The following is a 24,432-nucleotide window of genomic DNA, read 5'->3' on the forward strand; positions in this document are numbered from 1 at the left end:
TTTGAAAGGATCGATAGTGTTTTCCCATAATCCTGTGTGGTTTTTATCTCACCTTCCTGTTGTTTATAATCAGACAAAGAATAAGGAAAAATTAAAGAAAAAAAAAAAAAAAACAATTTTAAAAATACCAACCAGTTTCTGTTTTACATAAACTATATTCCCTAAATTGTTTCTTAATGTTACTAACATTTGACTTCGTGGAAATTTTCAAAAAACGGTCGCCTACATCAGTTCTAAAAATATATCATTACTCAATTCTCGTTCTATCGTAAGCTTGAACGAGATTTTGAAAACTGACGATCATCACTGATGCTAGCTTAAATTTGTCGTGTCCATCTAATAAAGAAACGAAAAATAGTAAATGTTACAGTAACTTTCAATGACCAATAACGCGTTTGTTATGGCTAATAATAAAGACGCCATAATTACAGTTCTAAAAATAGACAACTAAAAATAGCGTAGGGTATTTCCAAGATTAATGTATTCTAATAATAGAGTTGCAAATTAATAATGCCTCTGACGGCATGGGTGGAAATCTAAAATCTGAAATCTAAGGCGGGATGTAGGTGTATGATCACAAAAACAATTTTTGTTCTTAAAAACCAAATGTAAATCATAATTAAAAACTAAACATTAGTTTTCTATTGAATTATACATTGAAGCTCTTTGTTACTGTGGCTTATGTTGTTTTCCAAGGCCTTGTTTCAATAAACCATTTAAAACATGTGGAAAACAACAGATCTAGGACAAAAACAAAATAGAATTCCGATATAATAATAAAACCATTGTTCTTACTAAAAAATCAACAGAACGAGGACAAAAACAACAGAGAATACCGACATAATTTGGTTTATTTTTGTTTAACGTCCTTTTAACAGCCTTATAAGGATCGACGTGCCTGGTTTTGGAGATGGAGGAAAGCCAGAGGAAACCCACCGGCCTACCAACAGAAGACATTTATCTCACTCCAAATAGATAGAACTTGGGCAAAATAACAGAGAATATCGACATTATAACGAAACCATTGTTTTCACTCAAAATAAAACGAAGGCAAAATATTAACAAAGAACAAAGGTTTGCTTGGAGACTCTCCAACAAGGTCAAGGTAAACGTCTTCTGCTTCATTAACAACACCCGCCATACAGACAGACAGACAGACAGATTCTTTATTTCCTCTTTACAGAGATTTTGAACAATACATAAATACAATACCTTAGTTACGAAATGCAATACATAAATTATTTGAATCAAATCATCATTTATTATAGCATGTGTCAAAAAATCAATTAAAAAGTCAAAAGATGAATATGCGAGTATAGACCAGAATACCATGCACTTCGTATTATCGATTAGGCAAGTAGTACATCATTGATTACAACATCATCACATGGCATAGCATACAAATGGTGAAATAAAATACCTATCAACTGGCAACAACATCAACAATGATCCACACAAATAAGTACTTAATTATTATGTAGAGAGAGTGCACATGTATACATCACAGAAGTCACCCAAGACTTAGATTGGTGTCATATAGTGATTCAGTGACGTATATATCTAAATCGAGAATTTCATGAAACTGTCACTATTTCTAATAGACTATCATCACGGTGAGAAATATTTCATTCAGACTGACGAGACAAGAAGACAGTAGGAATCCCAACCTTAGTATATTTTAGAACTTCTAATTCCTGTCCTGTGTATATTCCCTCCTAGCGTCCGGCGGATCAACACAAGTTTCCTTTCGTTTGACTTATAACGTAACGGTACTATATACGAATTAAACATGGTACACACAATGTATATACCGGCACGTCCCTAAAACCACTCTACTCATAGAGACAACAAATTCTAAATGAAATTCAAAATCATCTTATTCCAGACGTAAACCCCATTTTAAAAAGAAAATTTTCACTGTGGAATACTTACGTACATTAGTGATTGGCTGAGTCATATCTAAAAATAGGTCACGTATGACATACATAAAGTATATATGTACGTAATAAATACAGCAATGGTATGCGAATGGAAACCGAAACTTGAACGTATTGTGAATTACAGCCAGTCTAGAACACCATTAATCAATGGTCAAGGTACACATAGGTAACATCCATGTACGTAATTAATAATCAAAACTATCCTCGTACCTTACTTAACTTTAACTTAGCTTAGTATATTCTGAACGCAGGCATTATTGCCTCTATATTCAGATCGCAGTTTATATGATATTCAAACAAAGATGTATTAGTATTTATGTTGTGACGTCACTTCAAAATTTGTCCAGACGGTTTTGAAAACCGATTAAATTTGGGGCTTGAGGTACATATCCTGGTAAAGAGTTTCAGTAAATTCTTTGAGTGAACGATTACTATAGTAGCTCCCTATATACATGATTGTATTCTAGTTGTAAATTCACTTCATTGTCAACTAGATATAGTTGTTTGGAAATGGAGGTATATAGCTATCTTGCCCGAGTTTCGTGTGGTTGAAACTTATTGAAATATTTTTAACAGGATCAGAACCAGTGTGTATAAATTATCATGCTTTTTATTTCGTTCTGGAGCTCCTTTACAAACTTTAATTAATTAAAATAAAGAGACAAAGAATACCGACACATCAACGAAACCATAATTCAAAACTTCAAGACTCTGAAAAGAGACTAAGACCAGGAGTTCCTGTAGGCTAAGCGTCTTATGCTTCATCGACGACACACGTGATACAAATATATGTCAAAAACTGGTCACATCACGATCTCAAATGAGAGTAAGGGTGGTGACAACGGACCACTAGGGATATCATCAACAAGCATCAGGCACGTCCGACTTCAAAGGAAGTAGAATATTTACAAATGAGATCATGATGTCGACCATTCAACTTCATCAACCTGCATATCAAGGATTCGATTTCAACTTTTTTAGAAATCTGCTAGAACTGTATGCTATATTTTTTTTTTTTTTTTTTTTTTTTTTTTTATATTGAAAATAAAAAAATTATAAAAAAAAAAAGAACTGTATGCTATAGGAATGCAGTGCCTGCCAAATTACATATGGTATTACATATAATAGATTAGGTCGTTGTAATACAGAAAAAACATATTTATAAATCACTTTATGATAACTTAAACTATCATTAGTAACGATACCTGTATGCTAGGGGACATCGCATAAATCCAGAATCATTGTATAGAATATAAATCATGTTGATTAATTATGACACAGACAAGAGCTAATGATAAAATCCCTTGGTGATATCAACTTTTCTAATGACATGTAGGAGGAACAAAATGGTTTCCGTGGTATTACCTTAATATGGGATAAACTAGATTGTTGTACTACAATTAAAAAATATTCATAATTCTCTTGATAATACTAGATTCAACTTATCTAGAATTCTGATAACTATGTACACATATTCTTTTTATCTTCCGAGTCGATCGAAGGGAGGTAACTCTGATAGATCAAAAAGTTGAAATCACGAGAAACATTATGCGATAACTTAAATACTTTTTTTCTGGAAATCTATAAAGCGTTTATAATTAAATACTTATTGAAAATAGAAAGCATTCCATGCATTTTAATATAATTTGGATATTTGCAATAATAAGATAGGTTTATGTCCGGTTCGACGACTGTATGTCTCGTGATGTGTCGTTGAGTGGCGTTTTCCCATAGCATTTTCTGCATTGCGCCTACTCCATGTTATATAGTTTTATCATGTTTCTCTTACTCTTCTGAAGGCTCGTGTTGGTAGATGTAGTCTATCCAGTCTCTGTCTGTAATTAGGTTTACTCATGCCCGGGGACGCTTTCCTTTGTACTCCCTTTATCGATGTGCTTCAGGTATGGTGTCCTTACAGGGCTCGCGTGGTCAAGTTGTGAACGCACTAGGCATTTTTATAATGGGAAAAATATCTTTGTCCATACATTGGAATGTATAGGAATGTTCTCCTAATAAGTGCAAATATTGTGTCCGCTATGTTGTTATCAGAGGATACATTGTGCATTAGTATAGTGTCTATGATAACTCCGATATTCTTTTCCTGTGTGATTGTCTGCACTTGAAGAGATGATAGCTATATAGGCTGGTCAGAGGGTTTACTTCCTCGGGATGTCTCATTACCCAATTACATGTGTTTGCACTTGTCGGGATGCGTTTCAAGTAGCTATGTATTATCGCTCCACTTACACAATGTATTATATATAGGTCTTTCTGTGGATCAGCACCATCTTCCCCGGTTTTTTTTTTTATTATTATTTTATTTTAAAATCTTTGTCATCTGCATGTACTCAAGTGTAGGTACATCTCTGATCCGAGAAGAGTTCCTTGGGGATTCCCGATATATGACATCGCGGCCCATTCGGAGTCCACGCCATTTACTGATAGTTTTTTTATTCTGACCTTTTAAAAATGTTATTATCCAAGAAATTATATCCTCTGAAAAATCATACGAATAGTTTACTTATTAGCCGATTATGCGGAGCGGTGTCAAATGTTTTCATTGTACCTTGCACTCCTTATATCTAAAACTTTTTAAAGTTTCGAGGATGTTGACCTCCCAGATATGAAGCCGGACTGTCTGTGAGAGAAATAAATGTTATTTATCATGAACTTTGTGCGATGTGTTCTCTTCAATTGATGTTAACTCACAGACTGGTAGTTTCCCTCTGCGCATTTCTCGCCCTTCTTAAAGATGGCACAAACTCTGTTTTTTCATTCGTCTGGTAGAGTTCCGGTGGCCAGGGATTGGTTGAAAAAATTCGTCAGTGGGATTGCTATTCTGGAGCAATGTTGTTTTTTTTTGTGAAACATTTGGATGAGTTCATCCAGTCCTGGGGACTTATCTGGTTTGATTGCTTTAATAACTGTAGTACATCCTAGGAAACAAAGCCATTGCTGAAAAACGCACAATGTATGTCTACTTTATCTTTTATAATTATGGGGAATTAATTTATTTCTGAGATGAAGTGTTTGTACATTATGACATCGATAATGGTAATTTCGTCTTTCTTGACGTCGTTCGGCCTTTCAGAAGTTCAGTTTAATACTTCTCAAAGATTAATTTACATTTGAATATCTTATAAAATTGACCACGTAATGAATTATCTACATCATTAAAACAAGTGATTTTCCCGACGCGCCGAGTACAGTAATTATGTACAGGTAGGAAATAATTATAGAATAATAAAATACTTTTAATCTAATTAAGTACTATATATATAGCGAGTTACTTTATGAATTTGGTACGAACGCAAAACCCTTAACTTAGACAATCCAGGAAAATGACCGTATTAAATATTGAACCATAATCAAAAATCAAAACGTAAATAAGCCCATTATATAGTAATAATTCAAGTGATGTCACTCTTTGTTTAGTCCCTCCCATTAATTGGTGATCTGGCTTTGATCGCAGATCATCTTTGGGATTTTAATATAAGCTTTTATTACAGGGCAAATGCTAGTATAAATAATAGTTTTTGATCCATCAAAACATTTTATTGAAATTTTACTCTCGTCGTGTTAGCTATTATATTCATGATTTTTACAATAATTGCATACAAAAAATGGACTTTGCTCCGATGGCAGTGATTGATTTCGACAAACATGAGAGTACCCGTCGGTGCCTCTCTCGGCAATTCACATCCGGCGGTCTGCGCAAGACAGGAAGTCGGACATTGAAAAATAGCTTTCTTGACGACAAATTTAATTTCTTGTGTGACAGGTAGGTTATATCCCTACTTTTCCCCATATTTTCTGTTACCTGCGCTCAAATATCCGTTAATTGTATTCTAATGTTTGCTCATATTAGAAAAGTGGGTTGAAACAAACCATGAATATTGAATTAAGCGAAGGAGAATGTCGAGGAATCGTTGTTTACAATTGAATTGCTAGTCCGAATAAGTCGAGTAGTGTATTTTGGTTGCTGTTAAAAAGCAAATAGTTTTCTCAACGGTAATAACTTTGTCATATTTATTACCACTTGATATGTATTCGTATCATGTCTTCAAAAATGCATTGAACAAATCAATATGTCGATGATATTTGTGAAGCGCCACATTTGAATGTATTTTGCTACACGTTGCGACATGTCACTATGTTATTTATCTTTGTGCTATCTCTGAATCTCACTCTAATGTTAAGGATTTGTTGCCACTCGGAGATTAATGACAGTATTTTTGACAATTAATTAATTTTGGGCATCATTCCAACACCATTTATCAATATTTTGAAGTGACAAATCTAAATCTAATAGCTCTATTATTAGAAACATTGTTTTTCAAAGTTTCCGACTCATTTTGGTAATTTTTGTATTAACTTTATTTCTTTAGTAAATTCCGAAAAATAAATCAGTCTAATTTGACATCCACCCATTGACAGGTCACGGGAAGGAAGTATCAACAATGAGTGTTACTTGTTGATGATGAGCAAGTGAAACCAGTGTTAAGTGGCAGATTTAAACTGACAGATATGGACATGATTCCAGTGAGAGACCCTGGAGGGGGCAAACACAACGGTGATGCCGGTAAGTACCGTATTCCAAATTCCCTTTTCTGCACTGCTGATTGAATCTGGGTGACTGCATCATTTATGCTGTATGACTGCTGTGTCTATGATCAGATCACTCATTGCCTTATAATTGTATGTCATTCTGAGTGACCAGTCTATTGAAATGAATAATTGAATTTGTAGTGTTAATTTTGATGGTTATTTGAACATTATGGGTTTTCTTTGCTTGATATGTCTTGAATATAACATGTTACATGTTTTATTTAGGGGTAGAGCAGAAGGCTGCACAGCAAAGAAGGATGGTATCACGTTGGGACCGTGATAGTTTGGAAGACAAATACCTCCGTATGTATGAGGAGAATCTCATCCTCAAGAAACATGCTCGTAAGCAGGAGGACAAGATTAAAAGGTGATCACAAAAAAAAAGAAAAACCAAGAACACTTAAAAGTCAGCCCATAATTATATATAGCCTTTTAGTGTCACATCTATTCATTCTTATGTGCCAGCTCCAACTATTTCTCTTCTCTTAACAAGCAGCAGATCATAATGTTCTTTTAAAATTTGCATAAGTAACAGTCAGGTTCCTTTTTTGGCATTAGGTTATCGTCAATAGTTCCCGAGGATTTTCATGAAACCCTTGCTAGGTTGGTCATAGGGCTAAATTTCAACTTCTTTATTTTAGGATGGCAACAAAGCTACTGCGTTTAGTTAATGACAAAAAGAAGACCAATGAAGTGGATGGAGGGGAAACAAGAGGTAACAACACAATCCATTTATATTACAATGTCAGTTTTATTCATTTAATGACCCCAAATGATTAATTTGTTAAGATATATTGACAAGCCATACTGTTGATGATCTACATAATTCAGCTTGCATGGTGTTGTTCTCTAATTGAGGATATAAAATGAATTGTGTGGTTAGTGTCTCCAATTACCTTTGTGTTGAAAATCTTTAATTGAGATAGATTAACTAGATAAAGATGTGAAAAGCTATCAGAAATTATTCAATCCAGAAAATGTGTGTTTTCTTTTTTAATTTGATATATAAAAATACCTCATCATTGATCATTAAAGTTTTCTCATGATCATTTCAAGGTAAAAAAGTTAAAGATGTGGAAATGGAGGAGAAGATGGAAGAACTAACTGAGAAAATTCGCAACATGGAGAAACAGAATGTACAGCTGAAAGAAAAGGTATGCTACCATAGAAAAACAATTGTTTAGGTTGATTGTAAAAGGAAAAGGTATGCTGGGAAAAATTAAAGGCTAGCATAAAGAAATGACAGATGGAATGGTAGTATGGAGGAAGATAGTATGGAGGAACAAAGTATGGATAGAGGAAGATTGGGACAGAATCGGGATGTGTTTGCTTTTATTGTAATACATGATAAAATTTACTTTAACAAAAGCAAAGTTTGCTATTTATAACTAATATTTGGTCCCAGCCTTCAGTCCTTTCATTGCTATAAACTTTATACTAATGTATTTCCATTTGTTCTGCATTGTCACAGTATAATACCAAACAACAGGGAAGTTATCAGACTATAGTTCTCTCATAATTCCCATAGAGGTAGTGGTATATGAAGAGCAATGTTCATGACGTCGTCACTAAATGATTAATTTTGTCTAACGTCGCTACTAATATTAAGTGTATTTTTGACGTCCCAAAATTTGCGCTACCAGAGTAAAATATTAATGATCAATTCAACAATGTAACTTGCCACAATTCATGACGTTATGTTATACAGTCAGAGGTGCATATCCTCATGAATGACATGTGTTATTAAAAGTGTCTGCAATCCTGTGAATATCGTAGGACTGTAACTTTCCTCAGAAGGTAGTTGAATGCTTTATTGTCTTTTGTAGTTGATGTTGTCCAAACAGCAATTGGCAACCAACAAAAGGTCCACACCGTACAACCATGTGGGTTCAAGGATTAGTACTGTAAGTATTTTGATATGATATACTGGTTATATTTTCAGCAACTAAAAAGACAACATTTTAGACTGGAGAACTCTAGGAGTGTCAGTGTTCTTAATGTTACTCTTAGTGTCTTGAAGAACATACACTAATAAAGTTGAGTTAATTTCAAGTGGATCTGCATTCTGTTAAAAATAGTTATTTTCATTTCTGTTTTTTTTTTTCTTGGTACAATTAACTCATGGTTGTTTTTGCAGGGAATTGCTCGTACTCAGCCTCAGCCGGACTCAAGGCTGACCAAGAACATGAGAGTAACAGGCCCTATGGACTCACCACCAGGGTAAGTGGACAAAATTGAGTCATCATCCTAGTATGTAGATTGTACAACTGTGAGTTCTATTGAGTACAATCTTGTTGAGTGAATGGTAAACACGTACTAATTACTAATGAATTGTCCATTCCTACGTCCCTTCCTACAGTTTTCTGTATAAAAGGTGTTTTGGAAAAAAGAAAATGTCAGCAAGTGACTGTAATGTTCATTGCCAATCATCCTAAGATTGCATATTTTCATCCTGTGAAGTTAAAAGTTAAGGATATACCTGAGGACTTTTCATCTTTTTGTACACCGGTTCTGCCTGCTTTTTATGTTCAGGTCAAGTTTTGAAAATGAATTTAGTTTGAAGATATGCATTGTATTTTGAAAATTCTAATTACAAATATAATGTTCTTCTGTTATTTGTCTCAGACAGTCACACAATGGACACAATGCAGTTATTTCAGTTTGTGATATCTATGAAATTTATTTTTCACTTAATGATAACTGTTTTCAGGAGGATGATGGGCAGTCCCACTCAGCCAAGATACGGCCACAGTTTACTGGAGAATGCCAGGGCGGACCTCCATTACAAGTATGCCATTTCTCTTCTAATTGTAGATACATGTATATAGAGGATATCTAACAGTGTTTTCAGTAATACCAAATATATTTCACGAGTGGGGCTAATATTTTGATATTTTTCACGAGTGCGCAGCACGAGTGAAAAATATCTAAATATTAGCCACACGAGTGAAATATATTTGGTTTTACTGAAGACACTGTTAGATATTCTGTTTATTACATTTTTTATCAACGAAAAACCTACCCCGTATGCTAACTAGGCCTACAGCGATAATTTGTAAACAAAAAATGTAGTTCCTCCTGTCCAGGTGCTGAGATATATGTCGGGCTTTCTGATTGGTCAATTATTTTGGTATTTTCTAATCATTAATATGATTGGTCAAATCAGCAAAAGTGATATTTTTCACTAGTGATAAATATGATATTTTTCACTAGTGAAAAATATCACTTTTATAGAATGAATAATTTTTGATATTTCACTGGTAGAAATGTAATAAATATGTATATATCGATTGATACATTTCATTTGAAAAAAGGACCAATATTATCATGACTTCAGAAATAAACATGTCCTTATAAAGAAATAAAGAGATTTGTATCTAACTATAATAATACAGAAGTTAGTTAGTTAGTTAAAATGCTGAACGGCCCATCAACACTATGAAGGTCATCAGGGCCAAAACAAGTGATTAAAAATACGAGCAAAAAGGGCAAGAGACAAAATGACATAAATCAACGAAACATGTAAAAATGTAGATATATATTGGTACACTCACGATAAGTTTAAAATCAAAAAGTGGCTATGGTTAGTCAAATCTTGTGATAAAGACCAATTACTTTCAGATAGTTCAAAATTTTGTATATACTAACAGACTCGAACAGAGTCTTCAGACTTGCCATGCTGTTGTAAAAACTCTCTCTTGCAAGTTGTAGATCAATGCAATCCAATAGAAAGTGTTTGACAGTAAATTGTTCATTGCACACGATGCACTGGGGCTGGTCCTCACGCTTCAATAGGTAGGAATGTAATACAGAAGTAGTTTAATTTGTATAAAATTTTACTAGAAAGATAAGATATATGTTAGATGTATTATTGGTGAGGATTTATAATCCAATGTAAGTTAACAAGTTAGAGTGTTTATCTTTGAAGGGATGACCAAATCGCACAACTGCAGGAACAATTGGAAATGTATGAGATAGAGGTGGAGAATATGAGGCAGCAAGTAAGTTTATCAGAGATGGTCCTCCCCAGTTCATTGAAAAGATAAAAAAGAAAACTTCTGAGACCTTGTTAGTGGGTAGTCCCAATTGAAACCATTGAATAAAACAGGTCAGTTATCTGATCAAAATTCAGTTTGGGTTTTAACTGTTTTCTGAATTGTTGAAGCGATGAATTTTCAAAGTTATTTATATTTAGGCTATTAAAGGCTTTGTTTGACCAACAGTTAACTCCTTGCTTTGTTACTTGTAGTTGAAACTGAAGGAAGCAGAGCACGACGAAGACCTAGTCAAGATAAAACAACAGATTACAGCGGAACAAAGGTGAGAGAGAACTTGTGTGATATTACATTAGATATCACGAAACTTACCTGCTGTATCACTGCCGTCAGCCGTATACCGCCTCCACAGAATGTCATTTAGACAGTGGATTCTTTTCCTCTACAATATCAAACAAGTAATGGAAGACTTGGTTTGCAAAAAATCTAGATTCACTAGTTGCTAGTATTTACTGTATCTATCCTAAAATTAAACACCCTCCCTCTGTGTAAATGTTGGGAAAAGCTTATTGTGAACCACTATTATCATACTGTTTTAAAATTGATGACTGTGAAAATGAGGAGGGTGGGGGTGCCTATTTGTGGGCATATAAATACGGAAGGTAAAACAAGAAGTGACAATTGAACTATGCTAAATCTTTGATAAATAGAAATTGGGATTTAAATCAATTTCACCATAAAAATATTCAGATGGTACAGTGGTTACACAACTGCTTTTCATCTAGCTTTATTAGCTTCCATCCAGACAAAAAGTGTGATTAATATACATGGATTAAATTGATATAAGTTGTAAACATGTTTCACATTTGTTGTAAAATAAATAAATGTGTTAATTGATATGCATTTAACTTATGATTACACACACATTTATCTTGTGTACATATCTGAATTTGAATTGCTTCAAAATGGCAGTATGTTTATCTGCATGTACAAGAAAATGTCCGGCAACTTATTGACTTCATTAATGCCTTGCATAAATAATGAGACATGTTACTTTTGTTCTTCAAGCCCTAACACCACTTCCATTGAAAAAAATTACAGGATAATAAGTGTAGTTTTAAGTATATAAATACCCAATAAACTATTTAGATAACACTTGACCAGCATTACTCATTCATAAATGTATGTATGTCATTGGACCAAATAAATTACCCGTTTTTTCTTTCCTTATACAGAGTGACAGTTCAAGAAAATATTGACCTGATACGCTTACAGCGTGAAGTAAAAGAAAAGTCCACAAAATTCTTTACACTACAAGAAAAATATGTCCTTCTAGAACAGGTAAATATTCTCAAGTTCAAGAAATCTTGGATTTTAATTCACCTAATTCATAAGAGTATAGACATGCACCAAAAGCCTACTACTGACTTTAATATTATGTAATGACCAATACTTTGACAGAACATGCAGACAATGAAACACAGCCATGACAGTATGTTGATGGAGATGGAGAGGCTCAACATGCAAGTCAAGGAGGAGCAGAACCGGGTACTCACACTACAGAACGAACTCAAGTTTGGTACAACTAACAACAGGAAGCTGATAGAGGTAATCTGATTCACATACACAACAGGAAACTGATAGAGGTAATCTGATTCACATACACAACAGGAAGCTGATAGAGGTAATCTGATTCACATACACACACAACAGGAAGCTGATAGAGGTAATCTGATTCACATACACACACAACAGGAAGCTGATAGAGGTAATCTGATTCACATACACACACAACAGGAAGCTGATAGAGGTAATCTGATTCACATACACAACAGGAAGCTGATAGAGGTAATCCGATTCACATACACACAAAAGGAAGCTGATAGAGGTAATCTGATTCACATACACACACAACAGGAAGCTGATAGAGGTAATCTGATTCACATACACACACAACAGGAAGCTGATAGAGGTAATCTGATTCACATACACACACAAAAGGAAGCTGATAGAGGTAATCTGATTCACATACACAACAGAAAGTTGATAGAGGTAATCTGATTCACATAGACAACAGGAAGCTGATACAGGTAATCTGATTCACATACACAACAGGAAGCTGATACAGGTAATCTGATTCACATACACAACAGGAAGTTGATAGAGGTAATCTGATTCACATACACAACAGGAAGCTGATAGAGGTAATCTGATTCACATACACAAAAGGAAGCTGATAGAGGTAATATGATTCACATACACACACAACAGGAAGCTGATACAGGTAATCTGATTCACATACACAACAGGAAGCTGATAGAGGTAATCTGATTCACATACACAACAGGAAGCTGATAGAGGTAATCTGATTCACATACACAACAGGAAGCTGATAGAGGTAATCTGATTCACATACACACACAACAGGAAGCTGATACAGGTAATCTGATTCACATACACAACAGGAAGCTGATAGAGGTAATCTGATTCACATACACACACAAAAGGAAGCTGATACAGGTAATCTGATTCACATACACAACAGGAAGCTGATACAGGTAATCTGATTCACATACACAACAGGAAGCTGATAGAGGTAATCTGATTCACATACACAACAGGAAGCTGATACAGGTAATCTGATTCACATACACAACAGGAAGCTGATAGAGGTAATCTGATTCACATACACACACAACAGGAAGCTGATACAGGTAATCTGATTCACATAAACACACAAAAGGAAGCTGATAGAGGTAATCTGATTCACATACACACACAAAAGGAAGCTGATAGAGGTAATCTGATTCACATACACAACAGGAAGTTGATAGAGGTAATCTGATTCACATAAACAACAGGAAGCTGATACAGGTAATCTGATTCACATACACAACAGGAAGCTGATAGAGGTAATCTGATTCACATACACAACAGGAAGCTGATACAGGTAATCTGATTCACATACACAACAGGAAGTTGATAGAGGTAATCTGATTCACATACACAACAGGAAGCTGATAGAGGTAATCTGATTCACATACACAACAGGAAGCTGATAGAGGTAATCTGATTCACATACACAACAGGAAGCTGATAGAGGTAATCTGATTCACATACACAACAGGAAGCTGATAGAGGTAATCTGATTCACATACACAACAGGAAGCTGATAGAGGTAATCTGATTCACATACACACACAACAGGAAGCTGATAGAGGTAATCTGATTCACATACACAACAGGAAGCTGATAGAGGTAATCTGATTCACATACACAACAGGAAGCTGATAGAGGTAATCTGATTCACATACACAACAGGAAGCTGATAGAGGTAATCTGATTCACATAACAACAGGAAGCTGATAGAGGTAATCTGATTCACATACACAACAGGAAGCTGATAGAGGTAATCTGATTCACATACACAACAGGAAGCTGATAGAGGTAATCTGATTCACATACACAACAGGAAGCTGATAGAGGTAATCTGATTCACATACACAACAGGAAGCTGATAGAGGTAATCTGATTCACATACACAACAGGAAGCTGATAGAGGTAATCTGATTCACATAAACAACAGGAAGCTGATACAGGTAATCTGATTCACATACACAACAGGAAGTTGATAGAGGTAATCTGATTCACATGCATACACAACAGCTTGATCTTTGTACATGTCAATCTAATTCTAAATGACCTCATCTGACAAAATAGCCTGGCCCCACTGAAAAACGTCTGATTTTTTTGCAACAAATTATTAAAAATTTAATCTTAGCTAAAAGACAACTTTAACAGACTTCTGTTTATTTCATCATAAAAAGAAGGAAGAAATTTCCCTTAAAAATAAAGAAACAATTATATTTGCTTGGTATGACAAGTGACAGAATTTCTGTAAATATAGGGAATATTTCTATTTCTAGTGATTTCAGTATTAAACTTATTGAATTCAGCTTTTCTTTTAATTCAAACTGATATCAAAGTCTTTGTTAATCTTTTAAATACTGACTACCGCTGCTATATTTCAGACACAGAATGAGCATGTCAAAATGTTATTACATTAATGATTATAATAATGTTAAAACAATCTATATTGTTTCAGTTGAATGAACAGATCATGAGTTTGGAGAAGGAAAACCAGATTCTTAAGGAGGCCAATGAGAAGTTTGTCAGCAGGTACTAAACTCAACCCAGCATGAATATAAAAATGTCTTTTGATAATTAATGAATTTTCTGAGATCAGTGTTATTTTGCTTTAAACTGATCTGCTGATTTGCTTTTCTGATTAGAAAGGAGGGTATACCACTACTTTCATCAAACTCATAGTAATATTTGATTTGTTGCTTTTTTTTAGTGCTTTTGACCTGGACAGAGAAAGAGAGTGGCGACAGAGAGAGAATGCCCTCAAAGTCCAGATAGCCCAACTGGAAGCCACACTGAAAGCCGATCTTGGTGAAAAGGGTGGCATTCTCGACCAGTTGGCCAATGAGAAAGGTAAACATCATATCTCCCTGATAGATCAACATCTATGTTTATAATTTGTACTACCAACCAATTTTCTTTTATTTTGACAGAACAACTATCATACAAACTATTTTTATTTTCTGACAGACCAACATGAAAAGCTCCAGGCTACATTCAGACAGATGCAGATAGAACACTATCAGCAGAAGGAGGAATATGATGATCTCAAACAGAAGATGAAATTCTTCACCAAGGTAGTTATCTTCCCTTAGTATGATGATCTCAAACAGAAGATGAAATTCTTCACCAAGGTAGTTATCTCCCCTTAGTATGATGATCCCAAACAGAAGATGAAATTCTTCATCAAGGTAGTTATCTCCCTCTTTCCCCCTTTAGTATGATGATCTCAAACAGAAGATGAAATTCTTTCTTTCCACATGACATATTGACAGTCAAGCAGCCCAATTTTTAAATTGTGTTTGGTTTAGCATAGGGACCCAAGAAGTTTGTATAATCTAGTTGAATTTGAACATATCCTGATGTGTAAAAGCAATCAGTAAAATGTCTATAGATGTCTGATAATAAATGTTGATGGTGCCAATATTTACAAATGGGATTTAAATGGTAACTAATTCCTAGTCCCTATATACATAGGCCTGTCTGTTTTTTCCTATTTCAATTTTTGAACTCTGCTGATTCAAGTAAGAGCTTTTGAAATGAAGATTTGTTTTTACCCTATTGGTTAAACTTCTGCTTCTGTTAATTATTGGCAAAAACCATTGATGAAGTATAGAATACACATCTACTGTTCTTGTTCACAGGAAAGTGCCATAGACTTCACAGAGATAGAGGAAGCCTTGGTCCTCGTCAAACAAAAGAGACAGCAGGAACTTCCAGAGCCTGACTTTCTACAGAAGGTGGACATGGAAAAGGACAAAGGTAAGCATGTAGATATGGCATGTCAACAGGCATGTCAACAGGCATTACAGCATGAGGCATTATTGTGTGTACTTATTACAAGATGAAGCATAATTGTGTGTAAAGGGTATTGGGTATAGTTTTACTTGTAATATTTATTTCTCAATCCTAATATACTGGCAATTTACTTCTCTACTCAGATGTAAGCCGTTCCCTGCTGATTCTACAGGCCGAATACGCAGAGACAATCCATGAGCTTGAGAAAACACGGAACATGTTGGTGATACAACACAAGATCAACAAAGACTACCAGCAGGAGGTAGGCTGTACTGTTTGTATGGGCTTTCTTTGATTTGTGTCCTTCTCTGCCTGTTGTTCAAGTGTAAAGTTGTCGGTTCCGCCAGATCCATATTAACACAATATCTTACTCTATTGAGCTCTAAACCTTAAAACCATTGAAACATCAAGACCATAAATCAAGGTCAAACCAACTATAATATTAGCCAATACATGTACTTTATATGATGTAATGCGTAGATATCATATTCATATTCAGTCGACATTCACGTCACGTGTACTGGCCATTGATATCAAGATCAATTGATAAAACTTAATTGTCAGAAATATCATTTACCATAATTTTCCTCTCACAATACTGGTTAATTATTTTGTGATTGTAGGTTGAAATTTCTACCAACAAACTTGAAGAAGTGCGGAAGGAGTACGAGATGAAACTGGACGAGTATGCTCGATTATTGGATATCAGGGCTGCTAGGATCAAGGTAAGACAAAAATTAATTCAATAGGGCATAAAAGTAAAATTATTAGGCATGGGAGCTGTTGGGATGATGGTAATTTAGATAAAATAGTGCAGAAGATAAAACTTACTGAAAGTATTAGGGTCAAGGTTACACAGTTGGGGAAAAAAATATACATTAGTTATCTATAGATTTCATTATGAGTACATGTAATTATAAAACTTTAGGTTTAAGTTACACTGAAGTCAAGGAAAGACAATGAGTAACTGGTTAATACCTAATGTCACACCTGCTGGGTAATCAGACATGATAAAAGTATTTTGGTGTAAATGTCTGTTATTATTCAAATGATTTCTGATAGACATGGTAGTAACCAAATCTTTTTTTACAGAAACTTGAAGCACAGTTACGTGACGTTGCCTATGGAACCAAGCAGTTTAAGATAGCGCCACCTGTTGATGAGGTAATCATGGAATCATTTCCTGGTCTATATCAGAAAGACTTCCAATTTATACTCTATGCGTACAGTTGATATGGGACAAATGAAACAGAATTATGTTAGAAAATTTGAATCAACAGACATTCTAGTTTTCTGACAAAGCAATAATTATAAAAAACAAAAATAGTACAAATTTAAATTGAATAATTTCTATTTGAGAATAAAAGATAATTAAATTGATAATGAATTGAACAAATGTTGAAAAAGACTAAGTGTTATAAATGATATTATCCATACACACAGGAGGATACAATTGCAAACTTCGATGAGACCATTCACTTAGAACGTGGACAGAATTTATTTGAAATTCACATACAAAAGGTGAGTATGTTCAATATAAGAAAGTGAAAACAGCTTCCTGAAAAACAATGTATTAACAATAAGATCTTTCTTGAATTGATGAATGAATCATAGTAAAATCATGTTCAGTTAATTGGTGTCAGGTAAAAGCACTTGACCAACAAGTGTAGAGTTATAGATTATTTATTAGATAAATATAAAATCTTATTAGATGTATAAACAACCAAGGTATCTTCTTCAGTAGATAACTTAAAGGAGCATTTTAAAGTCTTGTCAGTAGTAGATAATAATATATAATCACATATTAAATACAATTTATGGAAAACATACCAACATGCTGTGTACACTAACTCTACAGGTTTCCCTGTCGGACGAGGGTGTCAAACATATTGGAGATGAGGAACCATCCGTCTTCTGCACTTGGGAGTTCTTTGAGTTTGAGATCCAGAGTACTCCTGTACTCAAAGGCTCTAGGTAGGCTCACAGATTCTATATAGGGTACAAGGCTCAAGCTAGGTGTGCAGTTCAATTCACAGATCAATTTAATTTAATGCTGAAAATATATTGATTTATTGATTGTTCACCACACATATTTAGTTTTCGATGGTCACTAAAGCTCTCTGTAGTGCATATAGTCATGATTAGTCTGAAGTAATTATTTTGCCTGATGCTGGACTTTGTAAAGTTCCATTATTCCGTTGTTTTGTTTTACAGGCCAGAGTTTGACTTTACATCTCAATACATTGTGAAGGTAGACGACTTCTTCTTACACTTCCTACAGAAGGTAAGTTTGGCTTTGCCAAGGTTTGTGTATATCCTTGTATTATCCTTGTACCTAACTTATATGTTGCCTTTTTGTTTGCGTGACTGATATATTGTAATGCCCCTACTGTGATCTTGTATGCTTGTTGTGTTGTACCGTTGTCTTGGCCATTTGAATACACAGTTGATTCTTGTCTTATTGTATACAATGTCATTGTATGTGCCTTGTTATTCAGGTCTTTTTTACATGTCTTATTTTGTCTCCTCAGTAATCATTTGCCATGTAGCCTGCTTTATGCATATATTGTAGAATTTTGTTGTTTTCAAACCTCTTCTCTTGTCAAACTGTTGTAGTTGTCTCCCTTAGACCAGACACATATACCTATTGGTTGTATAATAGCCTGTCTGGGCCCTTGTGTCAGTAGTAGCCTGTGTTGCCCCTTGTGTCAGTAGTAGCCTGTCCTGGCCCTTGTGTCAGTAGTAACCTGTCTTGGCCCTTGTGTCAGTAGTAGTCTGTGTTGGCCCTTGTGTCAGTAGTAGTCTGTGTTGGCCCTTGTGTCAGTAGTAGCCTGTCTGGGCCCTTGTGTCAGTAGTAGCCTGTCCTGGCCCTTGTGTCAGTAGTAGTCTGTCTTGGCCCTTGTGTCAGTAGTAGCCTGTCTTGGCCCTTGTGTCAGTAGTAGTCTGTGTTGGCCCTTGTGTCAGTAGTAGCCTGTCTTGGCCCTTGTGTCAGTAGTAGCCTGTCTTGGCCCTTGTGTCAGTAGTAGTCTGTGTTGGCCCTTGTGTCAGTAGTAGCCTGTCTGGGCCCTTGTGTCAGTAGTAGCCTGTCCTGGCCCTTGTGTCAGTAGTAGCCTGTCTGGGCCCTTGTGTCAGTAGTAGCCTGTGTTGTCCCTTGTGTCAGTAGTAGCCTGTGTTGTCCCTTGTGTCAGTAGTAGCCTGTCATGGCCCTTGTGTCAGTAGTAGTCTGTCTTGGCCCTTGTGTCAGTAGTAGCCTGTCTTGGCCCTTGTGTCAGTAGTAGTCTGTGTTGCCCCTTGTGTTAGTAGTAGCCTGTCTTGGCCCTTGTGTCAGTAGTAGCCTGTCATGGCCCTTGTGTCAGTAGTAGTCTGTCTTGGCCCTTGTGTCAGTAGTAGCCTGTCTTGGCCCTTGTGTCAGTAGTAGTCTGTCTTGGCCCTTGTGTCAGTAGTAGCCTGTCTGGGCCCTTGTGTCAGTAGTAGTCTGTCTTGGCCCTTGTGTCAGTAGTAGCCTGTCTGGGCCCTTGTGTCAGTAGTAGCCTGTCTGGGCCCTTGTGTCAGTAGTAGTCTGTCTTGGCCCTTGTGTCAGTAGTAGCCTGTCTTGGCCCTTGTGTCAGTAGTAGCCTATCTTGGCCCTTGTGTCAGTAGTAGCCTGTCTTGGCCCTTGTGTCAGTAGTAGTCTGTGTTGGCCCTTGTGTCAGTAGTAGCCTGTCTGGGCCCTTGTGTCAGTAGTAGCCTGTCTTGGCCCTTGTGTCAGTAGTAGCCTGTCTGGGCCCTTGTGTCAGTAGTAGCCTGTCTGGGCCCTTGTGTCAGTAGTAGCCTGTCTGGGCCCTTGTGTCAGTAGTAGCCTGTCTGGGCCCTTGTGTCAGTAGTAGCCTGTCTTGGCCCTTGTGTCAGTAGTAGCCTGTCTTGGCCCTTGTGTCAGTAGTAGCCTGTCTTGGCCCTTGTGTCAGTAGTAGTCTGTCTTGGCCCTTGTGTCAGTAGTAGTCTGTCTTGGCCCTTGTGTCAGTAGTAGTCTGTCTTGGCCCTTGTGTCAGTAGTAGCCTGTCTTGGCCCTTGTGTCAGTAGTAGCCTGTCTTGGCCCTTGTGTCAGTAGTAGTCTGTGTTGGCCCTTGTGTCAGTAGTAGCCTGTCTGGGCCCTTGTGTCAGTAGTAGCCTGTCCTGGCCCTTGTGTCAGTAGTAGCCTGTCTGGGCCCTTGTGTCAGTAGTAGCCTGTGTTGTCCCTTGTGTCAGTAGTAGCCTGTGTTGTCCCTTGTGTCAGTAGTAGCCTGTCATGGCCCTTGTGTCAGTAGTAGTCTGTCTTGGCCCTTGTGTCAGTAGTAGCCTGTCTTGGCCCTTGTGTCAGTAGTAGGCTGTGTTGCCCCTTGTGTTAGTAGTAGCCTGTCTTGGCCCTTGTGTCAGTAGTAGCCTGTCATGGCCCTTGTGTCAGTAGTAGTCTGTCTTGGCCCTTGTGTCAGTAGTAGCCTGTCTTGGCCCTTGTGTCAGTAGTAGTCTGTCTTGGCCCTTGTGTCAGTAGTAGCCTGTCTGGGCCCTTGTGTCAGTAGTAGTCTGTCTTGGCCCTTGTGTCAGTAGTAGCCTGTCTGGGCCCTTGTGTCAGTAGTAGCCTGTCTGGGCCCTTGTGTCAGTAGTAGTCTGTCTTGGCCCTTGTGTCAGTAGTAGCCTGTCATGGCCCTTGTGTCAGTAGTAGCCTATCTTGGCCCTTGTGTCAGTAGTAGCCTGTCTTGGCCCTTGTGTCAGTAGTAGTCTGTGTTGGCCCTTGTGTCAGTAGTAGCCTGTCTGGGCCCTTGTGTCAGTAGTAGCCTGTCTTGGCCCTTGTGTCAGTAGTAGCCTGTCTGGGCCCTTGTGTCAGTAGTAGCCTGTCTGGGCCCTTGTGTCAGTAGTAGCCTGTCTGGGCCCTTGTGTCAGTAGTAGCCTGTCTGGGCCCTTGTGTCAGTAGTAGCCTGTCTTGGCCCTTGTGTCAGTAGTAGCCTGTCTTGGCCCTTGTGTCAGTAGTAGCCTGTCTTGGCCCTTGTGTCAGTAGTAGTCTGTCTTGGCCCTTGTGTCAGTAGTAGTCTGTCTTGGCCCTTGTGTCAGTAGTAGTCTGTCTTGGCCCTTGTGTCAGTAGTAGCCTGTCTGGGCCCTTGTGTCAGTAGTAGCCTGTGTTGTCCCTTGTGTCAGTAGTAGCCTGTCTTGGCCCTTGTGTCAGTAATAGCCTGTCTTGGCCCTTGTGTCAGTAGTAGCCTGTCTTGGCCCTTGTGTCAGTAGTAGCCTGTGTTGTCCCTTGTGTCAGTAGTAGCCTGTCTTGGCCCTTGTGTCAGTAGTAGCCTGTGTTGCCCCTTGTGTCAGTAGTAACCTGTCTGGGCCCTTGTGTCAGTAGTAGCCTGTCTGGGCCCTTGTGTCAGTAGTAGTCTGTGTTGGCCCTTGTGTCAGTAGTAGCCTGTCTGGGCCCTTGTGTCAGTAGTAGTCTGTGTTGGCCCTTGTGTCAGTAGTAGCCTGTCTTGGCCCTTGTGTCAGTAGTAGCCTGTCTTGGCCCTTGTGTCAGTAATAGCCTGTGTTGCCCCTTGTGTCAGTAGTAGCCTGTCTTGGTCCTTGTGTCAGTAGTAGCCTGTCTTGGCCCTTGTGTCAGTAGTAGCCTGTCTTGGCCCTTGTGTCAGTAGTAGCCTGTCTGGGCCCTTGTGTCAGTAGTAGCCTGTGTTGGCCCTTGTGTCAGTAGTAGCCTGTCTGGGCCCTTGTGTCAGTAGTAGCCTGTCTGGGCCCTTGTGTCAGTAGTAGCCTGTCTTGGCCCTTGTGTCAGTAGTAGCCTGTCTTGGCCCTTGTGTTAGTAGTAGCCTGTCTGGGCCCTTGTGTCAGTAGTAGCCTGTGTTGGCCCTTGTGTCAGTAGTAGTCTGTCTGGGCCCTTGTGTCAGTAGTAGCCTGTCTTGGCCCTTGTGTCAGTAGTAGCCTGTGTTGCCCCTTGTGTCAGTAGTAGCCTGTCATGGCCCTTGTGTCAGTAGTAGTCTGTCATGGCCCTTGTGTCAGTAGTAGTCTGTCTGGGCCCTTGTGTCAGTAGTAGCCTGTCTTGGCCCTTGTGTCAGTAGTAGCCTGTGTTGCCCCTTGTGTCAGTAGTAGCCTGTCATGGCCCTTGTGTCAGTAGTAGTCTGTCATGGCCCTTGTGTCAGTAGTAGCCTGTCTGGGCCCTTGTGTCAGTAGTAGCCTGTCTGGGCCCTTGTGTCAGTATAGCCTGTCTGGGCCCTTGTGTCAGTAGTAGTCTGTGTTGGCCCTTGTGTCAGTAGTAGCCTGTCTGGGCCCTTGTGTCAGTAGTAGTCTGTGTTGGCCCTTGTGTCAGTAGTAGCCTGTCTGGGCCCTTGTGTCAGTAATAGCCTGTGTTGGCCCTTGTGTCAGTAGTAGCCTGTCTGGGCCCTTGTGTCAGTAGTAGTCTGTGTTGGCCCTTGTGTCAGTAGTAGCCTGTCTGGGCCCTTGTGTCAGTAGTAGCCTGTCTGGGCCCTTGTGTCAGTAATAGCCTGTCTTGGCCCTTGTGTCAGTAGTAGTCTGTGTTGGCCCTTGTGTCAGTAGTAGCCTGTCTGGGCCCTTGTGTCAGTAGTAGTCTGTGTTGGCCCTTGTGTCAGTAGTAGTCTGTGTTGGCCCTTGTGTCAGTAGTAGTCTGTCTGGGCCCTTGTGTCAGTAGTAGCCTGTCTGGGCCCTTGTGTCAGTAGTAGCCTGTGTTGGCCCTTGTGTCAGTAGTAGCCTGTCTGGGCCCTTGTGTCAGTAGTAGTCTGTCTTGGCCCTTGTGTCAGTAGTAGTCTGTCTGGGCCCTTGTGTCAGTAGTAGCCTGTCTTGGCCCTTGTGTCAGTAGTAGTCTGTGTTGGCCCTTGTGTCAGTAGTAGCCTGTCTTGGCCCTTGTGTCAGTAGTAGTCTGTCTTGGCCCTTGTGTCAGTAATAGCCTGTGTTGTCCCTTGTGTCAGTAGTAGCCTGTCATGGCCCTTGTGTCAGTAGTAGTAACAAAGCTGTGATATATTCCTACTTTTTGTAACAGTTTTATTTGTGTATATATCAGTACCACATGGCTGTGATATGTAGTGGTTGTGTTGTAGGATTCCTGTACATTGGAGCTTCACCAGTCATTTGGTCAGGAATACAGGACAATTGCAGCTTGTCAGCTGGTGTTCAAAGAGATTTTTAACAAGACGCATGGAAGGATCCATGGAACTGCAACTCTTACAGGTAGGTACTTACTACATGTGGATACTCGCTGTCAGGCTGTATTTCCCCCTGTAGAAATATATTTTGTATAGAACTATACTTCCCACTTCAGGAGTTAACTTCCCTCTTCATGAATCTATACTTCCCTCTTCATGAATCTATACTTCCCTCTACATGAATCTATACTTCCCTCTACATGAATCTATACTTCCCTCTACAGGATTATACTTCACTCTACAGGATTATACTTCCCTCTACATGAATCTATTCTTCCCTCTACAGGAATCTGTACTTTCCACTACATGAAGCTATACTTTCCTCTACAGGATTAAACTTCCCTCTACATGAATCTATACTTCCCTCTACAGGATTATACTTCCCTCTACATAAATCTACACTTCCCTCTACAGGAATCTGTACTTCCCTCTACAGGATTATACTTCCCTTACCAGGATTATACTTCCCTCTACATGACTATACTTTCCTCTACAAGAGTATACTTCCCTCTACAGGAATCTATACTTCCCTCTAAAGGAATCTATACTTTCCTCTACAAGAGTATACTTCCCTCTACAGGAATCTATACTTCCCTCTAAAGGAATATATACTTCCCTCTAAAGGATTATACTTCCCTCTACAGGAATCTTTGCTTCCCTCTACATGACTATATTTCCCTCTACAAGAAACTGTACTTCTCTCTACTGTTACAGGACTACAGTGCATATCAAACCTTTGTTTTTCTATAGTAACATCTTCACCCACATAACACACACAACATATTGATAGCAGTGACCAGTATATCGTGTGAGTAATGTATGTTTACAGGTGTTGATAGCAGTGGAGGCACTGGTATTGGTTTTGGGAGTGTGGAGTACTGGGTAAGGCTGCGGGTACCAATGGACCAGGCCCTCCGCTTGTACAAGGTACTGTCTTATAGCTGAAACATTCATATTTCAGTCATGTTCAAATTAAAATTCTTCAGAAATACTTTAGCAAATAGTCAATGGTAAAGCAATGGAAATGTTCAATAGTTTATAAGAAGTATTCAAATTAAAACCCTTGAGCCATATAAAAAAATAGTCAGTGTTTTTACAGAAACTGTCAGTGTGTAATACTTTATGTGTTTAGGAGCGAACCAAAGCCTTGGGGTATGTGACCTCTAACGAGAAGGCTGCCACTGAGGCCTTACAGGCACTGGATGAGACAGCTGCCAAGAGGCCTGCAGATAATGTCAACGAACTTCATGTGAAAATCATACGATGTTCTAATCTCAAACCAAGGCGAGAGAGTAAGTGTTC

At 38.1% G+C, this 24,432-nt stretch overlaps 1 protein-coding gene across 1 annotated transcript in view; it reads left to right on the forward strand.

The window, feature by feature from the left end:
- The first annotated feature begins 5,627 nt into the window (after positions 1-5,627).
- Positions 5,628-24,432, forward strand: part of LOC117338100 (protein fantom-like) — a 38,613-nt gene continuing 19,808 nt past the window's right edge. Inside the window, 25 exon segments of the mRNA XM_033899299.1 lie at positions 5,628-5,721; positions 6,378-6,522; positions 6,774-6,915; positions 7,190-7,263; positions 7,605-7,702; positions 8,375-8,452; positions 8,686-8,768; positions 9,259-9,336; positions 10,477-10,549; positions 10,798-10,868; positions 11,779-11,884; positions 12,005-12,151; positions 14,649-14,722; positions 14,901-15,040; positions 15,158-15,264; positions 15,832-15,949; positions 16,129-16,247; positions 16,609-16,710; positions 17,078-17,149; positions 17,429-17,506; positions 17,844-17,959; positions 18,200-18,269; positions 23,026-23,155; positions 23,960-24,057; positions 24,263-24,422. Coding sequence (XP_033755190.1) covers positions 6,468-6,522; positions 6,774-6,915; positions 7,190-7,263; positions 7,605-7,702; positions 8,375-8,452; positions 8,686-8,768; positions 9,259-9,336; positions 10,477-10,549; positions 10,798-10,868; positions 11,779-11,884; positions 12,005-12,151; positions 14,649-14,722; positions 14,901-15,040; positions 15,158-15,264; positions 15,832-15,949; positions 16,129-16,247; positions 16,609-16,710; positions 17,078-17,149; positions 17,429-17,506; positions 17,844-17,959; positions 18,200-18,269; positions 23,026-23,155; positions 23,960-24,057; positions 24,263-24,422 — 2,389 coding nt within the window. The 5' untranslated portion in view covers positions 5,628-5,721; positions 6,378-6,467.

This window comes from Pecten maximus, chromosome 11 (assembly GCF_902652985.1).
Source record: "Pecten maximus chromosome 11, xPecMax1.1, whole genome shotgun sequence".
Classification (NCBI taxonomy): Eukaryota; Metazoa; Mollusca; class Bivalvia; order Pectinida; family Pectinidae; genus Pecten; species Pecten maximus.